At 43.8% G+C, this 27,090-nt stretch overlaps 1 protein-coding gene across 5 annotated transcripts; it reads left to right on the forward strand.

Annotated features, from left to right (window-relative positions):
- Window positions 1-1,194: 1,194 nt before the first annotated feature.
- On the forward strand, window positions 1,195-27,090 carry C15H21orf91 (chromosome 15 C21orf91 homolog). 5 transcript variants are annotated; one of them, XM_052158243.1, is made up of 5 exons: window positions 1,195-1,400; window positions 2,375-2,508; window positions 23,224-23,739; window positions 24,789-24,851; window positions 25,990-27,090. In XM_052158243.1, exons 2-5 carry the CDS (start codon window positions 2,382-2,384, stop codon window positions 26,154-26,156), a joined length of 873 nt encoding a protein of 290 aa, XP_052014203.1. In that variant the 5' UTR covers window positions 1,195-1,400; window positions 2,375-2,381; the 3' UTR covers window positions 26,157-27,090. The 5 variants fall into 5 exon arrangements, with proteins under 5 accessions (XP_052014203.1, XP_052014202.1, XP_052014201.1 ...); XM_052158242.1 differs by lacking the exon at window positions 1,195-1,400 and adding an exon at window positions 1,872-1,952; XM_052158241.1 differs by lacking the exon at window positions 1,195-1,400 and adding an exon at window positions 1,914-2,012.

Here is a 27,090-nt window from a genome sequence, read left to right on the forward strand (position 1 = left end):
CACTTCTACTAGCTGGGGTCCACCTCCAGAAAATTTCATGGTCCCTAAAACGGTAAAGGCACATAAGCCTTCAGATCATGAATCTATAGGCAATAGTCTTAGATTTAAGTCATAACAGGTATCAATTCACTAGATCATTGGGAACCGGCTGGCCCGCTAGCCTGGGCTACACAGCTATGAACATATGAACGGCAAAGAGAGCTTTTTTGTTGTTGTTGTTGTTTGTTTTGTTTTGTTTTGTTTTGGAGACAGGGTTGTAGCCCTGGCTGTTCTGGAACTCACTCTGTAGGCCAGGCTGGCCTTGAACTCAGAAATTTGCCTGCCTCTGATTCCCAAGTGCTGGGAGAGACCCTTTCTCAAACAAGATAAAAAAAAATTGAGGAGAGACATCTAAAGTTGTCCTCTGACCTCCACACACATGCCAGGGCATGAGCATGCACACATCATCCAGCATCCCATGCACATGCACAAACATGCACATATAAACTTTTTAAACATCACTTTTATTAAATAGGTGAGTAGAATCCAAATGCAAGATATTTAGCACACCCCAAATTTTAATGTGCATAGGGGCCTGGGATATTTATTATTATTATTATTATTATTATTATTATTATTATTGACATGTATCATGTTGAGTGTGGGACCCGCAGAGGACATCTTTGTGGAGCCAGTACTCTCTTTCAACTGGGAATGGAGCTCAGGTTGCCAGGATTGCGACAGTGAACACTTCACCCACTGAGGGACCTCAGGGACGTGGATCTGGGGGTCTTGTTGAGAGCAAGGTACTGATTTAGGGATTCTGTCTCTGTCATCATGCCTCCTGGAGTCGGGGTCTTTGAGTCACCTCCCACACTTCAGCAGCAGGGGCACAGAAGACTTTCTGAGACTTCGGTTGGTGGTTTTACCTCTGCAGCCCTGAGTTCGAGCTCCAGTTGTTTCTAAGAAACTGCGATAAAGGGTTAGTCAGCACTGAGCTAGCTGCAAGACAGAGCTGAGTTTCCTTCTTTGGGCTTTTGGTTAATACTACTATAGCAAACGTAACTGAAAGTACTGCGTAGACTTGTGGTTTAGGCAAGGTTTAAGGAGTCAAGCAGATGATGAAAGTATATTTACATACTAAAAAAAAAGTTTAGCGAAAGGGTAGACTTAAAAACAAGAGGCAGAGCCTCGGGAGTTTCCCGTGGATGTGCCAGGGACATACCACATTGTGGGGAGTGGCGCCTCATCAAGACATAACCAGAAGGAAAAGATACTCTTGCTTCCAGGATTATACCTAAATCGGGATACCTGAAATTACCAACTTTTATCTCATTCAGGAAGTCAACCAACAAGAAACTGGAGCGCAGGGATAATACGTGGTTCAGGCTCCTGGTTTCGAAGCAATCCACTCCCCACGCGTGGGTGCCTTCCTCCTGCTCCCACCCCCACCCCCCATCCTCAGCATTAGCCGTGGAACCCATTCCTGCAACCCGCGAGTGGCTGGAGTTTTCAGGGGCTGGAGGGAGGCGGGCCGGACGGGTCCACGTGCGCCACGCGGAGGGGCGCGAGATGCTCGCCGCGGAGACGCGGGGGCGGGGAAAGGGGCGCGCACCCGGGCGCGGGGCGAGCGCGGGCGGGCGGAGGGCTGCTGACCTCCTCGCGGTTGGGTGACCACGTGGGACCCCGGGGCTGTGGGTCCGCCCCGCCGCTCTCCCCGTGGGCGGCTCGGGGTGGCGCAGGCGGCCGGGGCGGGGCGGAGCGCGCTGCCGTCTGCGCTGCGGCGGCGGCGGAAACAATAGTGCGGATCGTGGCGCGCGGACGGCGGGCCGCGGAGCCGGACGGTAGAGATCCTTCTCCGAGCCGCTCCGGTGCGCAGGACCGGTGCCGGAACGGACGGACAGACAGACGAGACGGATCCCACGCCGTGCCGGCCGCCCACGACCCTCGAGTGGCGCCCCCGGGACCCTCCGGTCCGTGACTGCGGGGTCTCCGACGTGAGCCGACCCTTCCCGGGTGTCCCCGTACACCACGTGCGTCTTGCCGCGGCGGAGCCGGGGAACCGGGTAACCGAGTTAGCGGAACGCCTCCAGGCGCTCGCCTAGAAGTTGGCAAAGGGCTCCTTCTGGCCACCGCGACCGACCTGAAGTTGGGTGACAGACCCGGCGTCTGCCGGAGCGACGCGGGCGGCGGGTGTCTCTCGTGGGCAACCTTTTTTCTACCCCTGTGATTTTCCGCTGTAAAACTGAGACTCTAACTCCAAGCATGGCGATGCTTGCCCGATGGGGCTGTTGCAATCGCCTCCTTTTTCGGTTTGTTTTTGTTTTTTGTCGGTACTGCAGGCCGTGAGCAAGTTTTTGCCATTGTGTAACTTGCCTTTTCTCTTTCCTCACAGGGGCACTATGAACGAAGAGGAGCAGTTTGTAAACATTGACTTGAATGATGACAACATTTGCAGTGTTTGTAAACTGGGAACAGACAAAGACACGCTGTCCTTCTGCCACATTTGCTTTGAGCTAAATCTCGAGGGTAAGGAGACTGCGGTTTTAAGTGCATGCCTTGTACTTTGTACTTAGCGCTGAGATGCTTGGAGGTAACACTGAAAGTGCTTGGAAGCCTAGAGTTTGTGCTACGTGAGTATCTGCTAAGGTTTTCTGGAAATGAGGCCAGAGTTAACAGAGTTATGAGTTGGGGAAAATTAACACAATGTTAAGAAGTGAATGAAGCACAGGTATTGTCTGACAGGTTAGCACATGTCTCTCGTGTTTAGAATCAACATGAGCGTTTACATGAGCAGATGTAATTTTATTCCTTTCCACCAAACTTAGACCCTGTTTTCCCATCATGTGGTGAATTTTAATTAACTTTAACTTTTTCTAAGTTGTTTATATAAAATTTTAAATAGCTTCTTTTACTTTTAGTGATCTTTAAAAAAAAAAAAACAAAAAGGGCTTTTACATTTTTCCTGATGCCAGTATCATTGTGAGAATGTATAAAAGAAACTCTTAAAGAAACTCTTGGGAAATTAAACCTTTTTTTTTTTTTTTGCTGAAGGTTGGGTTGGGTACACAGATAACTGCTTCCTAGATACTAGTCTCTTGTTTCCAGGAAACATGGGATGTAACCTTACTAGTCACATTGTCAACAGTGAAACCCCAAGTCTTTTGGGGTATCTCTGAATCACTGAAGAGGAATCTTAAAATTCTCCCCCCCCCCACAAAAATAAAAAAGAATTGCTTGAAACTTAAATGTTGAGGTTCTAATGTGTCAGTGGAGAAAGACCTTACTAGATATTAGATATTTTGAAATACCTAGATTGAATATTGGTTTCAAAACACTTCATTTTGTCTTTAAAGATTTTCATGATCTCTTTTGTTTCCTGTTAAGAGGTACAAAATATCCTAATATCCTTATTGAAACACAGTCGAGCACTATGATCATAGACTTTGATATTCTTGTTCTCGGACTTGTTACTCAGAAATGTTGCAGCTTCCAAATGGTGTCTCTTGGAGCATCAGGGAATATCTGTGGGTTAAGTAGTATTCTTGTTACTATGTAGTGATCACAGCTAGTTTAAAAAACATGACTTTAGAAATAAGATTTTCGGGTGGAGTTCCTGTTGGTGGGCTCTGTGCCACAGTAAGAGGGTACACTCTTTCCTCTCTTTGGAAAGACACAGTTTCCCCCTGTGTGTTCTGACACCTTGCAGAAGTTCACATTTTAGAAGGGCAGAGACATCAGAAATGATCAACTTGCAGCCTCTGTGTTTTCTGTGGAAGACACCGAGGTCTGGCGGGTGGGCTGCTCCAGCTTGCCGGCACAGTGACAGCAAGCTGTTGTTATGTGCCACACAAATGTCTTCCGGGAGGGAGCACATCTGTGCCAAGCACGGCCCTAAGCGTCTTACCGGATTATCTTCATTCAAAATAGCTCTGGGATGCCTGCTATTATTACTTGTTTGAATGTGGTGGAATGGAACCCGAGAGACTTTCGCTAGTAATTGATAGTTCTGGGCTCTGCCGTCTAGTTCTTGGGGAGGTGACCTCAATCCCATGGATCTACTGTCAATAGGTAGTTACCTGTGGGGAAAGACGCTGGCAATCCTGGTTTTTGGTTCAGCCAGCTTTCCCTAATCGGTGTGCGTCCTGATAAGTCAATCATCATGCCATATAAAATGTTACTGCAGAGACCTCCGTTTTCATGATTGCTTTCCTGGCCCTTCTGAAGATGCCTTTTAACTAACTGAGCATTTCAGGCCTTGATGTGTAAACATGACCCCGGTCCTATGTTTTCAAAATAATAGTTGTCTGTTAGTCTAACAGACAAAAAATGGTTCCCGGTCTGAATTAGAACCGTTTCATCCTCTGGGTGTGTTAAAGGTGTAGTTCAAAAGGCTTCTTGGTTTGTCTGGAGTGTCTGTTCCTTGGTCACCAATGTATTTCCATTGTTACTGCACCGTTGCACTGTTTGTTTAGTTTAATATTGCCATACTGCTGTGGAAAGAAGAGGAAAGATGTCCACCGATGTCAGTTTTTATTTCAGTACCCACCCAGGGCTTGTTTTAAAAAAAAATCAGTGGAGGGGTTGGCAAGATGGCAAGATGCAGGGAAAGAGATGTGATGCCCAGCCTCCGGAGCTGAGTTTAATTCCAGGATCTCGCACATGGAAGGAACCAGCTCCCTCATCCTCTGACTCCTCCGAGTATGAGTTGTTACACAGCACACACACCACACACACGCTCCACACGTTTTTAAAATCAGTGGGGAAAAGTGAAGATAGGGTATATTCTTCACCTTCGTTAGTGACTTGAGTTCTTTAGTCTCCTTTCTGTAACTGCGACGTAAGAGGGGCATTTGAATGGGACATTTACAGGTTTAGTAGAGTTTTGTCTGGAATGTGGTGATGTCTTTAAATTCTCTCTCAACCTTGTGTGTGTGTGTGTGTGTGTGTGTGTGTGTGTGCCTTTTTTCTGTTTTTTTCTGCAAAGGGCCCAAGTGAAATGAAATGTCTTGAGGACCACAGCAATTGGGCCAGTTCACACATTTGAAATAAAACGCCCTTTTATACACTTTAGATTGTTTACATGAAATGAGCGCTTGCCTCCTAAGAATGAGCCCCTTGTGTAAGAGCCGTGTGCTTGCATGTATTTCTGCAACAAGGACAAAGGATGAAAGGGAGTTGACCTCACACGGGCTGATCTCACTGGGGGTGGGGGGGGGGGACTCTGTATTCTAGGCATGGCTTTGAGTTGTCTCTTTCCTGTGGTTTCACAGTATTTCAAAGGAAAGTGGGTACTCACTAACTTTCACATTCCCAAAGCATGGCCCTGTTCTTTAAAAACCTAAAGATGTATTTCAAGGGCTCCAGCCATTAACTGTTCCAGGGGTGACTTTCCTAGCCTATGACTAACTCACCATTGGGATAATGTATGCACTTGTAAGATAAGGAGACCCGGATGCACAAACAGAGGACCAGGCCCTGATCTACTCCTAAGGCACTCTAAGATTTTGCAGTGTTAGTGATCGAGTACACTCACAGGCCTCTAGTGTATTGTGGTAGACACTCCAACCTACTTAATAACCAAATCACCTCTAGTCCCTAAACTGAAGCCAGGCCTTAGAGGCCTGCAAAGAAACAGCGGAATGTACAAGAGGCAGCAAGCATCCTGGGAACGGATCCCCGAAGGCAGGAGCTACTCTGCTTCCCAGATGAGTGACTAAAGCTTGCTTTCTTACAGCGATAGATACAACCGTTAGATAACTAATCCAGTTCGATTTCCGTCTAACCTGGCTTCGCTAGCTGACAAGTGAGCGTGCGGCTAGCTTCTCTGTGTAGTCGTTTGTTCTCCAGAATTTCTTGTTCCTTCATGGAAACTGAGGTAAATTAGGTTCCTGAATCTTTCTAGCAAGAAAAAAAAGAATCTGAATTTTCTCCTATTAAAGCATAGGTGTGCCCCGTGTCTGCCTTTACCATGCCTCCATCCTGGGGTTTTTCCCGCCATAACTTTGTTCATCACTGGTTGGTTGTGAAATCCTTGCTTCCACCTAAAAGCAGGAAGTGGTTGTTTATCACTGAAGGTCTTCTGTTCCTCCCCCATACCCTGCTCTAAATGCCAGCGCCTTTCTGCCCAAGTAGACAGAGGGGCCAGCAAGCAACAAAGGTCATCTGACCACAGCCTCTTTCTCTTGGTCCCTTCCTGTAGTGGCAACACCGTGAGTTAGGGTTGGCTAAAAACACGGTCTGGAGAGATGGCTCAGCCGTTCAGAGCGCTTGCTGCTTGCTGGTTTAGTTATCGACCAAGCGTTCACTATAGGAAAGAAAGGGTAAGTTACCTAACTGCAAAGCCAGAGAGTGCAGAGTTTTGGTTGCCCACACCCACAAGATGGCTCACAGCCATCTCACACTCCAATTCTAGAGGACCCGATGCCACGTTCTGGCCTCACTGGGCACCAGGCGAACACACACGGTGCCCATACATACTTGCAGGCTAAAGCCCACACGCATATAATCAAAGCAAATAGATGTTTAAAAGATAAGCTTAAATGGTCATTTTTAGTTCATCTAAGTGTGAAGCCTATTATTGCTGTTTCTGTACTTTTAAAGGTGCTCTTTCTCAACTGCTGGTTTTTTTGGTTTTTTTTTTTTAAATCCCTGAGAAATGGCCTCAAAAGTGGCTGATGGTCTCAGCAGCTGACCATCTCTGAAGAGATACCCAGGGAGAGGGGAAGCCATTAATCTCTCCTGAACAGAAGCAGAGAGAAACCAGGGAATCGTCCCAAGCTTAAAATATACCACCAAATTACTTAGGTTTAATTTCATTTGTTCTTACCCAATAATAAATTTCTGGGGCACTCCTCCTTGGGAGTTGGATTAATTACGAGATGTTTTACGGACTGAGCTAGGCCAAAGGAAAAAAATTGAAAATCCTTACGGCTTTTTGACAAGACCACTTTAAGTATGGCTACATGCTGGTCTTCACAGTGCAACCGTTATTCAGCAAGCTTTCACGAGGCAGTTCTTTAGCCCCGAGGCCAGAAGATTGATCTGAGCACTAATCGATCTCAACCAAAATGGAAACAGTTTTGCCCTCAATATGATGAAGCCTTTAATATTGGGGGGAAAGTATTCATATAGCCCATTTTATTAGTTGCCTCCTCAATACACAATGTGCCTTTGTAAAACATCGATCTTACACAGAGCAGCAACTCTTAAACATAATAAACATCAGGAACATCAGGAAATGGAACTAAGGGATAGCCCTTTCCACACAGGGAGGCAATGTCCACCCAACCCTTTCTCTTCTATTGAGGAATAAGTAAATAATGGCCCGAGTAACCTGACCTCCCTGGCCTGTGGCAGAAGCCTGAAATTGGGAACCGTAGCTTAAGCAAAGTAAAACAGAAAGAAACAAAAGCTTGGGTCTTCCTGCTCAGAGGGTAGAGCTGTCAACCCCAGACTTCCTAACTTAACTTCTGTGTTGGGCTTGTGTTTGTACACGTTGGGTCACACATGCAGAACAGGCACAGGCTAAGGGTTGAGGCAGGAGCTTTCCTCAGTGACTCTATTTTTGGAAACAGGGCCTCTCACTGAATCTCAATTCCCCCGAAGCTACTTTTATGTGGAGCTCTCGACAGGCTGCACTGACTGGCCTGTGAGATGTGGGAGTCTGGAGTCTCGTGTCTGCCTCTCTAGGGCTGGGTCTGAGGATTATGCCACCAAGCCTAGCTTTTACGATAGGGTTCAAACATTTTTCATGCTCACACGGCAAGCACTTTACTGACAGAGCCATGTCCCTCACCCCCAACTTCTTTTTGTATGACAAATACCACTCCACAGTAGTTCACTTAACGGTCATATAGGCCCAAACCAAATCCCAACAAAGAAGCCATCATGACCAACATTTGTGGGTGATCCAAACTTTAAAACTTAATCTAGACTTTCAAACTGAGACTAGAAAGTCAAGGAGAAAAGTTTGCTTAGTGGAAATAGGCTAGTGTAAGTAGGTCAGGGGTAAGAATTTGAACCTAGCTCCGCCCACATGGGGTTCGTTCAGACAAGCCTTTGTCATGCGCCCTTCGGATTGCAGCTGCTTTTCTTTGGAAACATCCTATAATTCCAGCTCCTCTCTAGTGAAACTCACTTTCCACTTGCATCTCTAGAGAGGTTCAGCTAACAAAACCATTTCAGAAGTACACAGTGATACACAGTCCGGAGCCAGACCGACAGACGGGAATCCCTGCCTCTGTGAGACTGAGCAGGTTCCTTGTCTGCACTACGCACTCAGTTTGTGGAGAGGTTCACGGTCATCTACATAGGCAACAGGAAATGAGTAACACTTCCTCTCACTCAGTGATAAACTGCAGCAAAAAAAAAAATGTGGGGAAATTGGAAACCCTTGACAATATGAACTGATTCTCAAGTGGAATCTAGCAGTTGTAGGAAATGTAGGTTTCTCCCATCTTGACCACGCAGATATAATTTTTTCCTCATCTGTATGTTACCTCCGATCACTTAAAATAGTAAAAGACATGAAGGAGCTCAGACCTGGGTAGGTGTCTGAGGCCGGTGCTGACACAGCTGCAGCCACTGGGTAAAGGATGTTTCTTTGACTTATATTTGGATTGGTTTATCTGTAGATCAAAGCCGCTGATCGTCGCACCCTAGGTCAGAGGCACCTTCTCTATGGTAGTGACATTCTCTCTATAATAGTGCCACCTTCCCTGTGATGGAGATATCCTTTCTGTGATGGTGACCAGCACTCCTTACTGAGTGTCGCTCTCATTGGGTTCTCCCATTGTCTCTAGTTGGTCCTACAGGCTGCTTCACACTGTGTTGTATTTGTTCTGTTCGATAAAACTATAGTGGCACGTTCTGCCCAAGCCCAGTGGTAGCTTCACCCCTGGTCTTTTGTGACCCTGTACTTGTAATATCTAGCAGATTGTCCTCTATTTCTCTCTCTCCTCCCTCAAATTATCTATATTTGCAGCTAATTTTAGACGTCCTCACTTATTTAATCTGTGAGCACCTGAGACTGCATGTCTGAAGGTAAAGCATTCTACGCCATATGTCATTTTTGGACTGGAATCCTCCCTCCTGTCTGCTGTTGGAGACGGAGCACGGAGACGACGAAGATTTAGACACCTTGTGGAATGATGCAGGAGGGGCATCGCCGCAAAATGACTGCAGTCAGGGTCCTTGAAAAGGTTAAGTTTCTCATCTGGGCTCTGCCGTTCGTGCAGATAATTTCGGAACTCAGAATGAGGCAGGAAGATTGTGGCTTGTTTGAGACAAGCCGAAGATGCAGATCCATACTCCGCCTCACACAGAAAAAAAAAAATTCCCTCAGATGAGACATGCCTCCTTTCTATTTTATTCTATTTTATTCTTTGCTCTTGTTTCGGGACAGGATTTTGCTATGTAGGTTTGGCGGGGCCTGTCTGGCCTTGAACATGCAGAGTTCTACCTGCCTCTGCTTCCCACATACCAGGATTGAAGGCGTGCATGCGTGTATGTGTGTGTGTGTGTGTGTGTACACATACACATATATGATGGAAGGTATGTGTATGTATATGTATATATATAATATATATATATATAATATATATATATATATATATTATGTATGTATGTATGTATGTACCTTTGCACCCTCTTCATGGAAATCTGTCCACTTTACTGCGGCAGGGACTTGCTGGTACTTTTGTCTCCTGCACCATTTCCCTTTCCTGTGTATTTCCATGACAACCAGAGGATGTTCACCCATCTCAGAAGGATGAGCAGAACAGTGGTTGTATATTTAATTGGTGAATTAACAAGGAAGAACGCTAAGGACCAGCCTAGGCTTGGAGAGGACTTCTGAGGAAGGGGCTGTGTGGGAGCAGTGAAGGAAAGGACTCTAAGTCAAATGTGGCTTGAAGCTGGCGGCCTGTGCTCTGTTGGAGACAGCTTTCCTGCCTGCTTCCTCTCTGTTCTGCTTTCTTTGTCTCTACGTTCTGCTCCAGGCAGTTCTCTCTTGCTGATTTAAAAAACAAATTCTCTGGATATCTCTTCTCTTGAAGATCATAAGCCTAAGCTGAGTCTTTTATTTTACATATCAATCCAGTCATTTACTCCAGGTTTCCCTTTGATTATCCTATGAATCGGCATCCTGTGACCCCCAAACCCTTAATTCTTAGAAAACAGGAAACACACATTTTCTTTTAACGTTGCAAAAGAAGTCAGAGATCTGCCTGCCTCTGTTAAGCACAGTCAGTAAACTAGCTGGGTGGGACCCAGTCCTGAAATTACCATTTCTACCTCCCCTGGATTTAAATTCCCTCTGTCCCAGGCTGACTTGAACTCAGGAATCTGCCTGCCTTTCTATCTGCCCATCTGTATCTTTCTAACCAGCTGGCTCATAATGTAGCTGTCTCTGTTTCTTTAGATCTGTGAAGCTCCTTATACAGTTCATATTGCATCCTTATTTTTTGCATAGTTGAAAAATTATAGCCAGGCAGTGGTGGTGCATGCCTTTAATCCCAGCACTTGGGAGACAGAGGCAGGCGGATTTCTGAGTTTGAGACCAGCCTGGTCTACATGGTCTACAGAGTGAGTAGCAGGACAACCACGGCTACACAGAGAAACCCTGTCTCAAAACCAAATATATATAAATGTATTTTCAAACTAATGTTTTTAGAGTCCTTTTCCTCAGGACTGTTAAGTAAGGGCTGTCCTGAAGGTCCCAGCATTTACCATCTTGCTAAAACATTAGCCACACCTTAGCCTCCTGGATTGATACTAAGATTTTCATGGGCATCATTAATGTTAACCTTGAAGGGCTGTGAAAATATGTACATTATTACAGAAACGAGCCCTCAGCCCATGCCTCCTGGGACCATGTCATTCTATTCCTCCTAAGGCCATGTCAGAAGAACTTTAGAGAATTGCCTTTAAGGTTTTTCTTCTAAACTGACCCACAAGGAAACTGGTCAATTTACCAAATTACATAAGGTCTTTCTGGAATCTACTCACAGCTGTGAGTCTCACTAATATAACCAGAGAGCTTTATCTTCCCTTCAGAATAACAGCTAGCCCTAACAGTTGTGTCTAGTTATTTTAGTTAACTAGAAGTATTAAAAACAGTGTTTGAGCAGGCTGCCTTGGAATGCTTTTCTGAGTTCCTTTCACACTGGCAAACACTGCTTCTGGGTACAGCAGCCGCCAAGTGGGCACTCACTGCAGATAATCTTGACTACTTTGAAGTCCGTGATCAAAACAAGCACATGAACCAGGCAACCCAGAGCACTCGGTTGATAATATTACAATTATCAATAACAAATGCATAAAAAAAGACTCTCCAGCTCAAAGTCGTGGTTGATTCACCCCAGTAGCCAGAAGTGGAATGTGTTATGAGACATACAGAAACATTAAATCTAAATTGAAACTACTCCATACTTAGGACAGAATTATTTCCAGCAGCAGATAACAGGTGTCATGGTTGAAAGCATGAACAACTCCCCCAGATCATAGATAAAAGCCAACCACCCCGGATTAAAAGGTGATTTCTGTTATTACACGCTCGGAATCATGGCCTGTGAAGAAAACGAGGACAGGAAATGAAGAGTCAGGGCCGAAATGGGGCCGAAGCACTGCTGACTGACATGCACCCGCAGCACATGATAGCTCTCATTGGCAAAGGCGGGGCGGAAGCAGGCTGCTCACTTCCGCTCCTGCTGCTCACTTCCGCTTCTGCTGCTCCTGTTGGGGCATCACTCCCTCACAGCTTTTCCTACAGAAACCATTTCTTTCCTCTCCTCTCGCTCACCATAACACCCACGGAGGCCTCTCCATCAAGGTGACCAAGAAGGGTCTTTAAAATCCAAGGCTGATCCTGCATTGTTTTGCTATTTTGTTTTGTCAGTGAGCCCGCCTTTGTCATTTCTTCCGGGTCAAGCTCTTAGCTCCCGGATGTAGCTTGCTTGGTATTGCATGATTAGCTACTTTTGTTTTACTTAACTCAGAGAATTTCATGGAGTATTCTTATCATCCCCCCCACCCCCACCCCGTTACTTTTTTTTTTTTTTTAGGTGTTAAAGCTAAACCTGATACCCGACTTGTTTTAGTTTTCAGGCAGCCCTTGGAAACCTCCCATTCCCTTCTTCCTGTCTTCGTTTGATTTATGCCTTCGGTTACCTTGTGCCCTGTGTCCTAAAATACCATGTATCCCTCCTCCTTGAATGTAATTGGACTGAGACGGGATGACGGATCTGGGGTGTGTGTGTGTGTGTGTGTGTGTGTGTGTGAATGTAATAGAATGTAGTATGTGATGAAGTGTGTGTAGTGTGGTTTGGGTTGGAGGAGTCCGTTTGCTCCTAGGCACTGCCGTTACTGGGTTATTGAGCCCCCTTTCCATTGACACCATAGCTTCCTGTTGTGTGGATGATGACGTTTGAAGAGCCGAGGAGTTGGTTTTCCACCTCTGCATCTGAGCCCCTGTTCCTGCGGCAGGGTCGGACGTGTTGGTTGTTTTAAGCCCAAAGCAGCAGACCGTGCACACTTTGTTCACCTTGCAACTTTCCCCTGGTGCCCCTTTTATTTATGGTTCTCCACCAAGGATTGGCGGGTAAAGAAAAATCTGTTTGGGTTATGATTTTACTTTTAGGGGGAATGGGAATGAGGTCACCTGTATTCCCTTGAGGTTAAATGTTTTACTAGACAGCATTGTTAGCAGAGGAAGAATTCACAAAGGTTTTAATAGCATTTGCGTTGAGAATGCGTCTTTTACTTCCAGTGCCTTCGTCCTTCCTGTCATAGTTGATTGAAACATGGCACGGAACCTAAGTCCAATTTGTCTTGAACTAAGGAACAGTGGTGTTCATTTATTTTCAGACTAAACTATATTTCTTTTCAGAAGTTCCTGTGGGGTTTTGAAATGTTCCTGCTTAAAAAAAAAGTAAGCAGTATTGTTCTTCTCAGACAAAACAGTCAAAATACAGAAAGGGAAAGGCGGAGGTAGAGGGGCTCAGAAGCAGCCGACGGTGAATTTACTAATCTCAGTGTTTGCACTGCTGAATTTTCTGGGGCGAAGGCATGCGGGGAGGGGAATTGTACTTGTAAAAGAAAAGTTAGTGCCCCTGCCATTACCATCCAGTATTTTCGTTTACTACATTAGGAGCGGCAACTCTTTAACACATCAGCTTTTCAAAGCGCCAGTATGGCCCTGGGAACTGCTTGCTTAGTTTCGGGTTTCGCAGTGCTGAAATCCCATGCGTGACACAGCTCTTTCCACTTGCCTCCTTAAATTCCTGTTGTAATGCAGCTTAAATCCCCAGGAAAAGATGTAGGCACTGAAACTAGGCTTGCCCTGCGCTTCAGTGTCTTTCCCACACTACTCAATTGATACCATGCGCTCTGTCATTTAAAAATCCGTGTTCTTGTTTTGTTGTGCAGACCGTTGGCTTCCCTTAGTTTTCTCACCTGTTCGTTTAGCTCAAAGTAGTTTTTTTTTTACCCCAGCATTATGATGAGATAGTAATGACAGAGAGCCAAACTACTTCAAGATGGTTATTCTACCTAAGGTAAAATATCTGTCGGTGGGTTACTGCTCCGGTATTCATAGGCTCCTGTGTCCGTCTCCATTGAGAAATGTTATAAAAAGAAATATTTATCTGGCTTTGAGCATAGTAAAAGGAAGCTGAATTGGCTGCTGCCGAGATGACACATCTGTGTGGTTCAGGTTGGTCAGAAACACAGGTTATAGCTTGAGCTTTCCACAGCTTCATTGAAGGATGTTACCGAACACTTAAAAAAAAATACTTCCCTGGAACGTGAGGGTCTGTGGTTCAAATGTAAGCAAAGAAAAGGAGTTGTAGAACTAATTTTTTACAGTAATAGTTTGAGGTCACTTTGTCTCCTAGCTGTTAAAATCAGTGTCTCAGTCTGAACCTTGGCTGCGGAGACAGTAACTGAGGAGATGCACCACAGTTCAGCTTAGTTTCTGTCTTAGCTAAGTTCTTCCTATGGATGAATAGACTCCATGACCAAGGCAACTCTTAGAAGGACAACATTTAACCGGGGTTGGCTCACAGGTTCCTAGGTTCAGTCCATTATCATCAGGGTGGGAGCATGGCAGCAGTCAGGCGGGCTTGGTGCAGGAGGAACTGAGCGTTTTACGTCTTCATTTGCAGGCCCCAAGAGAAGACTGACTTCCAGGGAGCTAGGAGTAGGGTCTTAAAGCCCACGCCCACAGTGACACACCTACTCCATCAAGGCCACACATCCTAAATGTGCAACTCCCTGGCCCAAGCAAATACAAACCATCACAGTCTCCCATCCACTTCTAGGTCTGGCTGACTTGTCCTCATTCATGTGGATGCTACTAGGAAAGCATCTTTCAGGCTGTCTTCAAATACCACTCATCTTTATAACTTTACCATTGAGACACTGTCAGACTTCCTGAACGTCAGCATCCCTTTATGCCACATCAGTGGATGGTTAAAACTGCCAAGTCTGTTGTACCCAGAGCTATGCTCTGTTGCTTTATAACTTAATTTTGCTTTATATGATAACCTCACACACAAAAATAGCATTGTTCTAATAAAAATTAGAACAATGAGTTAAATATATTTAGTGAAAAACTTGAATATGGAGGATTAAAAAACTGGGTTGTTGGCTTAAAACTTGATATGAGCTGGGTAGTGATGGCACACGCCTTTAATCCCAACACTTGGGAGGCAGAGGCAGGTGGATTTCTGAGTTCGAGGCCAGCCTGGTCGACAGAGTGAGTTCCAGGACAGCTAGGACTATACAGAGAAACCCTGTCTTGAAAAACCAGGGATTAAAAAAAAAAAAAAAAAGAAAGCCTTGATATAGTATAATTTTATTTAATTGCATCACTTTAAATTATCTATATTTGGTGCGTCTTATGTTCTTAAAAAGCAGACCTAGTCTTTTTTTTTTTTTTTTTAATTCTGTATGGTTTCGAACTTGGTGTCCCCTTCCCCATTACAGTGACACTTTCAAAGAGATGGCCGTGGCTTCCATCCAACGATTCTCTTACTGAGTCTCTTTTCTTAATCAGTTGTCTGTACAAGAGTTGTCCTGGCCAAGTCAGCCACCTGACCAGCGAGGTTAAATTTCAATAAATGAAAAAGAAATCAAAATCAGAGTTGAGTGCCCAGGTCACGCTAACCTCAGTGCTAATATTAAATACCCATGTGGCCGGTGGTAACAGTGTTGAGTAGCTCAGATGGAAACTAACCGCCATCACAGAAAGTTCTGTTGGAAATTACTGGTTAAGAAAAAAAAATAAGAATCCAAATTAGAGAGTAGAATCGAATCTGGGATTTTTTTTGTACTCTTTTAGTAATAAACAGTTGTTATGTAGGTGTGTTTTCTAACTTCCCAACTGTTAAAATGAAAAAGTAGAATTCACAGGGAGAGAGAAATTTTTTTGTTTGATTTGGTTTTGAAATCATTGCACACTGTCAATACAATGAACCCACTTCTACTTTGCTTTCTCTGGTACTTGATATTGCAGTTTGTATTTTAACATGACTTCTCCAAACTCCTCCTGGCGTACTGAAGTTCTTCCTCATAGTTTATGTATTGAAGCAAGCTGATTTGATTATCAGCTTAATCCTCTTAGCACCCAAAAACCTGAGCCTGGCTGTAACCAGCCCTGAGCTGAAATCTTTCCTCCTTTTAAGACCACCTGTTGCATATCTCTCCTTAGTCGGCGGTTCTCGAATACCCGGAGCAGCAGCTGAGCCCGTCTGTGTGCTGACTCAATGTGATCACCAATAATTCCATCTGCTCCCCAGTGCAGAGATGCTGGGTTACCCGCACTTTCAGATGTCAAGACCTAGAATACAGCAGGCTTTAGCCTGACACTTGAGTTAGCTAAACATCCGGGGGGGTCAAAGAGTGGGGTTCTCCTTGTTCACACTGTTCTGCAGGCGCTAAAACAACTGCAAAAACTTTCTAAGAAGGGGCCCAGGATGTGGAGTGTAGGAAGGATCTATTCAATCCCAGGCCCACCTTCTCTCCTTTAGTCCCGTGACAGAATAGACAGCCCGAACACCCCTCCCCTTTGGCAGTGCTCAGCAACAATTGGTAAGATCTTTTTGAACCATAGCTTGCCCAATGCTTGCTCAACGAATGCCTGGTAATATAGTCCAACTGGGTGTGTCAAGCATTGTTGTAACCAGTCTGTCCAAATACGGCTACCGTTGTAACATACATTAAAATGACATCACTTGGCCTGAGAGCCTTTGAGGTCACTCAGATGTATGTGAATCCAGTCAGGCACTGGTATGGATTGTCCTGATTTGAAGAACGTGTACTCTATTCCCGTAAAGTCTCCCGCCTTCTATATAAGCCAGAGGCTGAAGGACTCGATTGAACAACAGCAGTCAAGAATTGGATGTGAGTATAGTGGTTTTTCTTCTATTTTAAGATATTCAGAGACCAAACAAAACACGTGTGGTATGGACCTTGTGAATGCCCCACCTCTGCAGACAGGGCTTCTCTTCTGTTCCACTTATCAAAAATAGTTATCGACCCCTCAAAAACAAAGAAGTGGCCTTTCAATCATTTTAATCTTTTCTATCGCATATGCACATCCACTCATTTTTTTATAATTAACAGTTGCTTAAACAAGCATGGTATTATTTAACATATGCAAGTCCTTCTCTCTTAGCAACCAAGGTGAATTTATCAAAACAAATGGCTCTGAATCCTAGAAATTATCTAAGCTAGGCACAATATGAACCTCCATTTGAAAAAAGAAAAAACATTTGGAAGCAATATTGCTGACTATTGCCGCACAAGTGATTGTTTTATTGGAAGGTGATGTGCTTAAATTGCTTTACTGACTATTAATAACCTGGAACTTAAGTCATAACTAAACTCTCTCATCTGAGTAAGGGGGGAAAATGTACACAGTCCTGCTAATCGGAAACCCCACAAAATCAGATCAGGGTCCCGTTCATAACTAAACGTGCACTAGGTAGACAGATGATGCGATTGAAGAATACATGAAGGAAAGCTGTGTGGCATGGGTGGGGACAGTGCCCAAGACCAGGCTTCTTAACAGGACCAGCTGGCACACCTCCAAGAAAAGATGGCTTAGTTGATTTCACTGAATCATGAATATCTGCATTAGGTAAGGGAGGGTGGATGGATGGATGGATGGATGGATGGATAAACGGATGAATGGATGGATGGGTGGATGGATGGATAAATGGATAGGTGGGTGGACGTACGGATGGATGGACGGACAACTCATTAAAAGTTTTGGCAATTATAGCTTTTCAAAAAATGACTTTTGGAGCATTGTCTCTGTTAGAAAGAAGAATTGTGTCCCCACAGTAAGCAGATTAAATAAAAGCCCAGGAATAGCCTCAATTTTAAGAGTGACCGTGGCAGTTACAGGTAAATATTCACAATTGAGTAGTTTTGGGCTCTTTGAGGGATTTGATATAGGCAATTTTATTTTAAAGGGAGAATCAAAGAATGTATTTGTGAGGACAGCCTGCCAGATGGGTTTTCAGGGGAGTTTCCAGGACATAGTAGAAAGGCTTAAGTTACAGTTCTGTGTTGTGGTTTGTTTTCGGTTGCTTTGTCAGTTCTGTCAGTTCCGTCAGGCTGGCAGCTGATGCTGTGACAACCCATGCCTTGCCAGCCTTGATACAGCACTTTAAACTATAACCTTTCCTTTCTTGTTCGTCCCCAAGATCTTATGTTAATATCATGGTATAAAATATACTACAGCCTTAAAAGTCCTATAGTTTGTTTTTTTAAAAAAAAAATCCCATCACTTAAAAGTTCAGTTTCTCTTTAAAATTATAGTCTCTTAAGTTTGGGCTCCTGAAAAATCCAAAGTCAGTTAAATCCTTATTACTCCAAGAAGGAAGAACAAGACCATAAAACTGGGAGGTAGAGACAGGCAGATTTCTGAGCTTGAGGCCAGCCAGGGCTACACAGAGAAACCCTGTCTCGGGGGGGGGGAAAAAAAAAGTACAAAGAAATCTAACAGCGTCATTCCAACACTGGGTAGCTCAGTGCCTGACACCTGGGACTCACTCTTGGCCTTGGCCCCAAAGGCCTTCGGGAGCTCCACCTCTCCCACTCTGCATCCATAGCTTGCTTACCTTGGAGGCTCAGGACAGCTCCATTCCCTGCTTCAGGCTGTGCTTGGGAAATGTCCTCTAATCCTGGAGTCTCCACTGCCACCAAGGTTACACCTTCCCCAATGGCCTCAATAGCCTTTCAGAGTGATAGGCCTCAGTCGCTCTCCATTGCATCTTGAGTCCTGAGGTAAGTTATCATGGTAGAAACGCTTCCTTCTCCGACGCTAATTTGACATGCTAAAATGGGGGGGGGGGATCACTTAAGACAGGCATATTGTTATTGAGAAATGTTTTTCTATATTAAAAATATACTGTATAAGGTAGTCATGATATTATTGTTGTACTTTTTACATAGCTATTAAATGGGATAAGGTATGCTTTCATATATATATATTTATGTTTATATATATATATATATTCAAATTGAATTTTAAAATTCAGTGGCATTAAATTTTTATTATAAGTTGACCTAAACTGTTGAAGGATCAGGTGTCACGGGGTAAGTGGTGGTTTCTGTGAATCAGCCCTTGTTGTATACTTTTGTAGATTGCTATTTAAAATATATAATGAAGAAAACCTTATGATTTTCTTGGCAGACTGATAGCACAGGAATCTATTTATGTATTAGTGCCGTTCACCACTTCCTTGGCCTGTCAGCCCTCTGGACTTAAGTATAGGAATGACTTCACTGAAAGATGCCCTTAATTATCCTCTGAGTAAGCTGCCCAGACTTCCCAGTACCCTTTAAGTGAGACCACAGTGAAGCAGTCTATAGGTGACAATTGGTAAAATAAGGCTTATACGGTTATCATTGTTGTTGCTGTGTTTTAAATACTCTTTAACTTTCTCTGCATTTAACTACTTTTTGTGGAGGGCCAGACACTAAGACTCCGGGTGCCTGTGACTAAGCTAGATAATGGCCCCTTTGTTGCCCTGAACTTGGCTGGCAAGAGATAAAGGCCAGTGACGAGGTGGTTGTAAAATCATGTGTAATAAGCCAACCTAAGGTGTGTTGGTTAGAGAAACTGAGGACTAGCTAGGTGTGGATAATGCCCAGGTGTGCAATGGGTGAAGCAGGGTTTAGAGATGAGGAGGAGGAGGAGGAGGAGGAGGAGGAGGAGGAGGAGGAGGAATAATCCCCTTAAAGATGAGTAGCAGAACATATAACCGTGGGACGGGCAGGCGGGAGCAGTTCTCAGGACAAATGCCCCAGTTTTTTTTTTCTGAAAAATCAGGTTTCCAATCTCTAGAGTGAGGGGCCTTTCAGTGTTGAGAATGGAAGCAGAGGAGTTTCATTTCGCCATAATGACTTCAGAGAGCCAACAGGACCGTCAACAGCAAAAGTCCGTAGGTTATACACAGCATGTGTTCGGGATGTGGAGTCAATGGGCTACCCAGCCTGGGATTTGGGGCGAGCGGATCGAGTCCTGGTATGGGCTAGCATTGCACTTTTATTCCTTACTTTATAGCACTGAAACACTACTTTTCCACTAGCTCATTACTCACCAGACTTTCAAGTTCAATTAACAAAACTACAACCTGAGCTTTTGAACTTAGCAGAGAAAAAGGAATATAATTTCTCATGGTCCTTGAAATGTGTTTCACTGGTTTTTGTTTTTTAAACCTCATGCCTTGGTGGGTCTCTGAACTATTTTCCTGCAAACTTAGAATCGTTGTGGCAGGTATTCATATAAAACTCCATGTGCATGATTTACTTTCCGTATAGAGGGAGCACTGTTTGACTTTAATGTCTTGAATTATGAAAATATATAACCATTTTGAAATATACTTTGAATGTGAAAAATGTGTCCTATTTTGAAAAGCTTCAAAGAAAAAAAACCTGGGAACTATAAAAAGGGAGTCAAAATATTTCCATTATTTTTACTGTGTCATGAATACCTATGAGTTAAATTTATGCCAGCTAATGTATTTAGTGCTGTATGAGTAATAATTGTGTGGGATTCATTTCTTCTAGAAGATAAAATTACCTTTGATCAGTTTTAATAAGTGTAAACTTGAACTGTGGAAAGTATAGACATTTTGATTTTTTTTACAAAATAAATGAAACAGTTCATTACATTTGTAAGGCATATTATATGTATATATTATGTATAATATATAATATATTTTATATGTTATGTGTTGTATATCATATATAATATAATTAATATTATATAATTGTGTGTGTGTGTGTGTGTGTGTGTGTGTGTGTGTGTGTGTAACTAGTAGCGAAGTCCCATAGACCCTCAGACACTACAGGATATTGACATTACTCTTGGTTACCCCCAAAACCTTGATGGTAAGGCCCCGTGGCACGTATATGAGTCATGGAATATAGTAACATCAGTCTGGTACCAACCCCGATGCTTCATCCTTACTGACTACCATCACAGTGCTGGAAGGTACTATGTATGCTACCAGAGGAGAAAAGTATTAAATACTGCTATCCAGCTGTGAGTAACAGCTGCCCTGGCAGAATAAGGCCAGTTCTATAAGACAAAACTCCTGCCTGGTACCAAAGCTCATACACTGGGCCAAGAACCTGTGGCTGGGTAAATCATAGGCCTGTGGCTGGTAGATTCTAGGCCCTAGAGAAGAAGCTCCTACTATCTGCTAAATGAACATAGTATTAGACTGCCTTTCTATCTACATTACTTATCGTTCTGCCTATAGATCAGTAATCTGCCAGCCTTCATCAGAGAAGTTTGTTTTTGCAGTAGATGGCCATTAACCCAACGACCCAAAACCTGTCAGAATACAGAGAGTAACAAACTGTGGGCATCTCAGACCTAAGTGTGACATAGTAGTCTCACGTCAGTGTTTCAGAAGATGGGTGGGACCAGTGTAAGAGCTTGGGGCAGTGGGTGCCTGTAATGAAATGGTGGGTTTTTCTGTTTTATTATTTGTTTTTGTTTGGGAAATGAGAGTTCTACACATGAACTCACAACAGCACTTATTGGAAGTATTAAATGGGCTTCACAGAAGTTTAAAAAAAAATTAGGGAAGAATAGTGGATTAGTGGTGGAGGAATGGGGAGGGATTGAAAATGAGGAAACAGGGCAAGAATATGATTAACATATATCCTCCACTTTGGTTTTCTTTTTTTTTAACTTTTTATTGGTTCCTTGTGAGTTTGACATCACACACCCCAATTCCACTCATCCCCCTTCACCTTGTACCCACCGTCCACACTTGCCACCTCCCTGCCAACGGAGGAAAAAAAAACCTGGTTATGTGTACTGGCTGGTTTTGTGTGCCAAGTTGACACAGGCTGAAGTTATCACAGAGAAAGGTGCATCAGGTGAGGAAGTGCCTCCACGAGATCCAGCTGTGGGCCTCATTTTCTCAGTTAGTGATCAAGGTGGGAGGGCCCATTGTTGGTAGTGCCATCTCTGCACTGGTAGTCTTGAGTTCTGTAAGAAAGCAAGCTGAGCAAGCCAGGGGAAGCAAACCAGTAAGAAACATCCCTCCATGGCCTCTGCATCAGCTCCTACTTACTGTCCTGCTTGAGTTCCAGTCCTGACTTCCTTTGGTGATGAACAGCATTGTGGAGTGTAAGCTGAATAAACCCTTTCCTCCCCAACTTGCTTCTTGGTCATGATGTTTGTGCGGGAATAGAAACCCTGACTAAGACATGTGGAAGCCATAGTGTGTCTTATAGTATACTCTTTAGTCCATACTTTCATTGCAATGTTGATCTGGTTTGAGGCCTCTGGCTTCTACCACACCATCAATACTGAAACATCACTGGGACTCTCAGATAAGCTGTTGCTGCCCTGTGTCACGGAATTGTGTCGTTTTTTGAATCTGTGGGACTCCACACGCTCCAGCCGTTCGTTGATGGGATAGATGTTGGGTTAGGTCACTTCAAAGCCCTGGATTTGTACCTGAGCACTGTTTGAGCAGGTGTCCCACCAGCGCTCCCACAACCACACCACTGGGCCGAGCTCTCCTGCCCTGCCCGGGGCTGGCCCATCCAGTGCCACCACCAACAAGGGCACAGCCAACTGTGCCAATCTCATGCCCTCCGGGGCTGGCTCGTCCTCACCTACCCCATGAGAGCCAGCTCCACCGTGCTCCCCAGGCAAGGTGCCTGCTCTCTGGAGTGTCACAGCCAGTGAGGAACACGGCCAATTCTCTTACTCTCGGGACTCTGGGGCCAGCTCTGCAGCCTGGATAAACTACGTGTTTGTTTTTGGTTTTTGTTTTTTGGGGGGGTTTTTTGTTTTTGTTTTTTTGTTGGCCAAAAGCAAAAGCTTGGGGGAACACATGTTTGAGGTGCATATAATTGCGTTCATGCGTTCACGTGTGCAGATTCCTAAGTGTGTCGTGTGGAAGCCTGAGTATGATGGTCAGGATTTCCTGAGATCTCTCTCTACTTTATTTACTAAGGCCAGGCCTCCTGATGAGCCCAGAGCTCAGTGTGTGTGTGTTCTGTGAGTTCACTCGGGCCCTCCTCGCACTGCCCAGCAAGTGTGTCCACTGAAGCATCTCCCCAGCCCTTAAGGATTTTTGTCATTGAATGAATGTTATAAAGGAGAGCTTTGTACATATGTACTTCGTGAGGATTAATGATTGCTGGGAACAGTGCTGTGTGATTTTTATAGTGTATGTATCGAAATGTCACTGGACTAAGACTCAAAGTGAATCACTACACTTTGTGAAAGTCTTTTCTAGTCATGCAAACAGTGCCGCTGAGTTGGAGATGTGGCTCAGTCAAGTCTGGGCACCTGATGCCAATCCCAAGAATGCATAGATAGGTGTGTGGGGGCGGGGAACCTGGACCAGACCAACTCTCCACTGAATTCTAAGTTCAGTAAGACTCTGTCTTAAGAACTAGAGATGGAGAGCAACCTAAGGGAGACACTTGGTTGAACTTGGGCCTGCGCACTAACACATAACTAGTCTATGTGAGCATACATACACTTGCAGGTACACAGATACAGTAAAATCAATAAAAGTATTTTGAATATAAAACTAAATGGAAACACAGATTAGGCTCCTTTAGTATTTACCTGCTTCAGATTTGCAAATGAATTCTATCAAGACTTCACTAAGATTCATTTGCACTTTAATGTTTTATGAAGAAAGTGTGAACATTTTTTGAGTCCTCCTTGTCTTCTTGCCATTTTAGGGGTGCCCAAGTCTAATCTTTTACACACCAAGTCGCTGAGAGGCCATAAAGACTGCTTTGAAAAGTACCACTTAATTGCAAACCAGGACTGCTCTCGCTCCAAGCTGTCCAAAAGTACATACGAAGGAGTTAAAACCATCCTGAGTAAGAAGATAAACTGGATTGTGCAGTATGCCCAAAATAAAAATATGGATTTGGATTCCGAGTGTTCCAAAACTTCCCAGCATCACCTGTTCAATTTCAGGCATAAGCCAGAGACGAAATTACTCCCACAGTTTGACTCTCAGGTGCCGAAGTACTCAGCAAAGGGGTTAGCCGGAAATGCAGGCGGCATCGCAAGCTATACACAAAGAATCCTGGAGCACGGGGAAGAGACGGACTTCAGGCTGGGCATTTTGGAAGATGCGGATTCATTGTGGACTCACAGTCGCAACCAGACACAGAAAACAGAAGAGACAAGCTCTGGTCCAGAGGGGAATGTCCAGACCCAGAATCCACATTACAGCCGAGAAGATCGTAAGTAGTGTCTGAAGAATAAAGGTGAAGAAGAGTTTGTGGTTTGACCTTTTTGGGGAGAGGGTTGGGTATTGGATGTTTTGGAGTTCTTTTTTTTTTTTTCCTACGTGTGTGTGTGTGTGTGGAATTACAATGTAGGATTACAGATTTGGTGAAAATATTATTTTAAGTGGCAGATTGACCTGAATAAAAGTGAGATATCTTAAAAACTTCCTTGGAGGGTTCTTGAAAAAAAAATATATATCATATATCATTTCACACCAAATTTCATTGCCGCTATCATCTAGTTTGAACTTATTAGTGGCCAAATGGAATAGAATCAGCAAAGCGAATGGAGAGTTCAGGGCTGCTTCTGTTTATGTAACTGGAACTATTGGCCAGTGTATATTGTCATGTTGCTAACCCCTTATATGACTAATTGGCCAGGGGTGGTCAGTTTAAAAACAGACATCTGACAATTCACTAAAGGCTAAAAGGTAACGGGTATGTGTTTTAAATTTTAAAATGACCTCTTTTGCCTGCATATTTTCTATAAAATCTCACTAAGGTGACTTTAATTGGCTTAGCTGAAATTATTTTAAATCCAGAAGGGTCCTTGACTCTGTCTTTAGAGAGAGAATCTTGATCTCTCTTGATTCTTCATGTAAAGGCTGTTTTGCTGGATAGACATTTCACAGTACTTTAAAGCCCCATGTCGTGACTCATTTCATACCTAATAAAAGTCGGTGTGAGTGGGCAGTGACCAGAACTTCAGAAAACGGAAGTAGGGGAGAAACCAGAATCCAACGGCCACTACCTACCTTTTTTTTTTAAACTCTGTTTCCTGTGGAGGATGGAAGTGTTGCAGTAGTGGTGTGTAAATGTGTTTCCTATGAGGGTTTTGTGGTTCGAATCTACTACACTTTAAGAAGCAATGAAGGAAACCTGGGGTTCGGTTGAATGTTGAACTGGGGCATTAGCGGCCCTAAGAAGCTGTTCCCAAGAAGCTGGCCGGCAGCTTGCTCGCTGAGGTTGTGTGTGCTAACAGTTCCTGTGTTTTCATATTTCAGTGAATTCGATGACTCTCGCTGAAGTAGTGCAACTGAGTACAAAGCTCCAACAGCAAATCCAGGGTAAAGACTCCGTCTCAGTGCTTACTATGTGTAAAAATGTTGATACCAACTATGCCCCGTGATTGGACATTGCTGGCCTCTGCAGCCTTTAAATTGGGGAATTAGCCATTGAGACCTGTGGAGGTTTGAGAGGCAAACAGGAGAGGGAGCCTTCACGATCAGTAATCTAAGTAGGATAGAGACTGCAGCTAACCTCTGCCGTTGGCCATCATCGACTTTATCAAGGGCCACTCAGTGCACCGGGCACTCTGGGGCATTCGTCCTGATAGTTCCTTAAGGCAGTAGTACTAGCCCTGGTTATCTGCATAAACTGAACCATTTGAAACCCGTCAAAAGTAGTAAGATACGTGTAGTGACCACTTCCTGTGGTCATCTGATGCACCTGTGACTAGAACAGCTGTTTTTTCCTTATCCCCTGTTTCTATTTCTGGGAGCCCACCTCAGCACACCTGCATGGACTGTTTTTGAGATTCCCTAACAAAACGTATTGTTTTGTCCATAAAGACAAATCTTTTTCTTTAGAAAAGAAAGGATTTTCTTTTTAAAAAAAAATCTGCATTTATCTTCATTTCTTCCAGCTTCCTTCCATTTAAGTGAAGCAGTTAGTTGAGCTTTGAAAACCTTTAAGTCGCTGACAGAAATTAGCAGACTCAAGTGCAAAACTTTAAGCACACAGCCTCCGAAAAGCATTAAAAATTGCACTGATTATCCCAGTTCACACTCACCAAGAGCTTATTCACAAATAGGATCTCATTCAGCTCTGACAGTGTTTCTGTGAGATGGTTGCCTTTATTAATGGTCTTACCAGTAAAAGAAAATTCAAGTCTAAGGATTTGGATTACTTGTCTGAAGCAGACACCTACCTAATAGTAGGAACCAGGGTTTTGGAAATCCAGGTAGTCCGCTCCAAGTCTCTGAGGAGGGTGGAGAGCATTGGGTGTCGCAGTTTCCTATATGAAGTGTGAGAATGATCAACACAATGAGAGGCTCGGAAGGAAACAGCTGTTTTCCTTGGTATCAAATTCCTTTCTTAATTAAAATTGCCCCGATGCCTTTGTACCTGTATTTACTTAAGATGGAGTCATAGCGCTAGCTGTCTGTGCACTAAAAACCGAAACTGCTTCTTCAATCCTCACAGAAGTGTTTGAAGAGTTAACCCACCAGGTGCAAGAAAAAGACTCTCTGGCGTCGGAACTCCACGTCCGTCACGTGGCCATCGAACAGCTCCTCAAGAACTGCTCCAAGTTACCGTGCCTCCAAGTGGGGCGGACGGGACCGCGGTCACACCTGCCCATGAACCACTGAACCGAACAGAGCGGCCGGGCTCCATCCTCCGTGGCTCTGCTAAGCACATGTACCTAGAAAACATTGGAAGAAAGTTAGGGTCCATTTTTACGGCTGTTGTACTTGCAAAACGTAAGATAATATTCATTATCTTTATCTAATAAAGCAGATCGCTCTAGTCCAGGGTTAATCATTTGACTTCGTTTGGGGACTTTCTCTTAGAATTACTAAATGCCCCTCCCTCACTTTGACCATATGACTACTTAAATATGCTATTACAGTGTTTTTTTATTGACCAGTTTTTATTGTAACTCAGCTGTCAAAACAATGGAAGCCTACTAAGGTCTTAATGTTAGCCTAAAACTACTAGAGAGAATTTTTAAGAGGGAAATAGGATTCGTAATATCACCTTATTTATGAGCAATATTTTAATATAAATTTTTATATATAAAATTGCTATTTTGGGTATTTTTCATTGTCTTTATAAATCTGTATTTGAATGGCCATGTGTATTTGCACTTTGTTGTGTGAATATGTTCACCTCTGTGGAGATTGCTGCATTTTGGCGATACAGTGTTTTTATAACTTAATCTTTCTTTCCAAAGATAAATGTGTTTTGGATACTATTTGGAGAAGCAGCAGTCTGCCTAGTTGGGCTGTTTTAACTACTAGCAGCATACGAAAGTGGAATTAATCGCTCTTTAAAGCAAACATCCAAGTAAATAAAGCACATTATTGTCGTCTAATGAGAGCAATGGTGAATTAGCTTAGGAAGAAAACACCGTTTTGGTTTGTATGTGTCCGCCTCCGTAAAACTAGAAGGAAGCCCCACCCTACTTCTTCATTCTCAAGACTTTTGTGATGTGTTAGTTTTGGACAAAGTAGGTCAGCTATCTTCAAACTGTACTGGTCCTCCTTTGGGGGGAAAAATAAAATTATTATGTGTGCCACTTCA

Source organism: Apodemus sylvaticus, chromosome 15 (assembly GCF_947179515.1).
Source record: "Apodemus sylvaticus chromosome 15, mApoSyl1.1, whole genome shotgun sequence".
Lineage (NCBI taxonomy): Eukaryota > Metazoa > Chordata > Mammalia > Rodentia > Muridae > Apodemus > Apodemus sylvaticus.

What these genes read in the sequence shown, in the direction of transcription:
- C15H21orf91 (XM_052158243.1), top strand. Translation starts at nt 2,382, where the DNA reads ATGAACGAAGAGGAGCAGTTTGTAAACATTGACTTGAATGATGACAAC. An exon ending in CTTTGAGCTAAATCTCGAGG is followed by an intron (nt 2,509 to 23,223) that starts GTAAGGAGACTG and finishes TTGCCATTTTAG; the next exon opens with GGGTGCCCAAGTCTAATCTT. An exon ending in GCTCCAACAGCAAATCCAGG is followed by an intron (nt 24,852 to 25,989) that starts GTAAAGACTCCG and finishes CAATCCTCACAG; the next exon opens with AAGTGTTTGAAGAGTTAACC.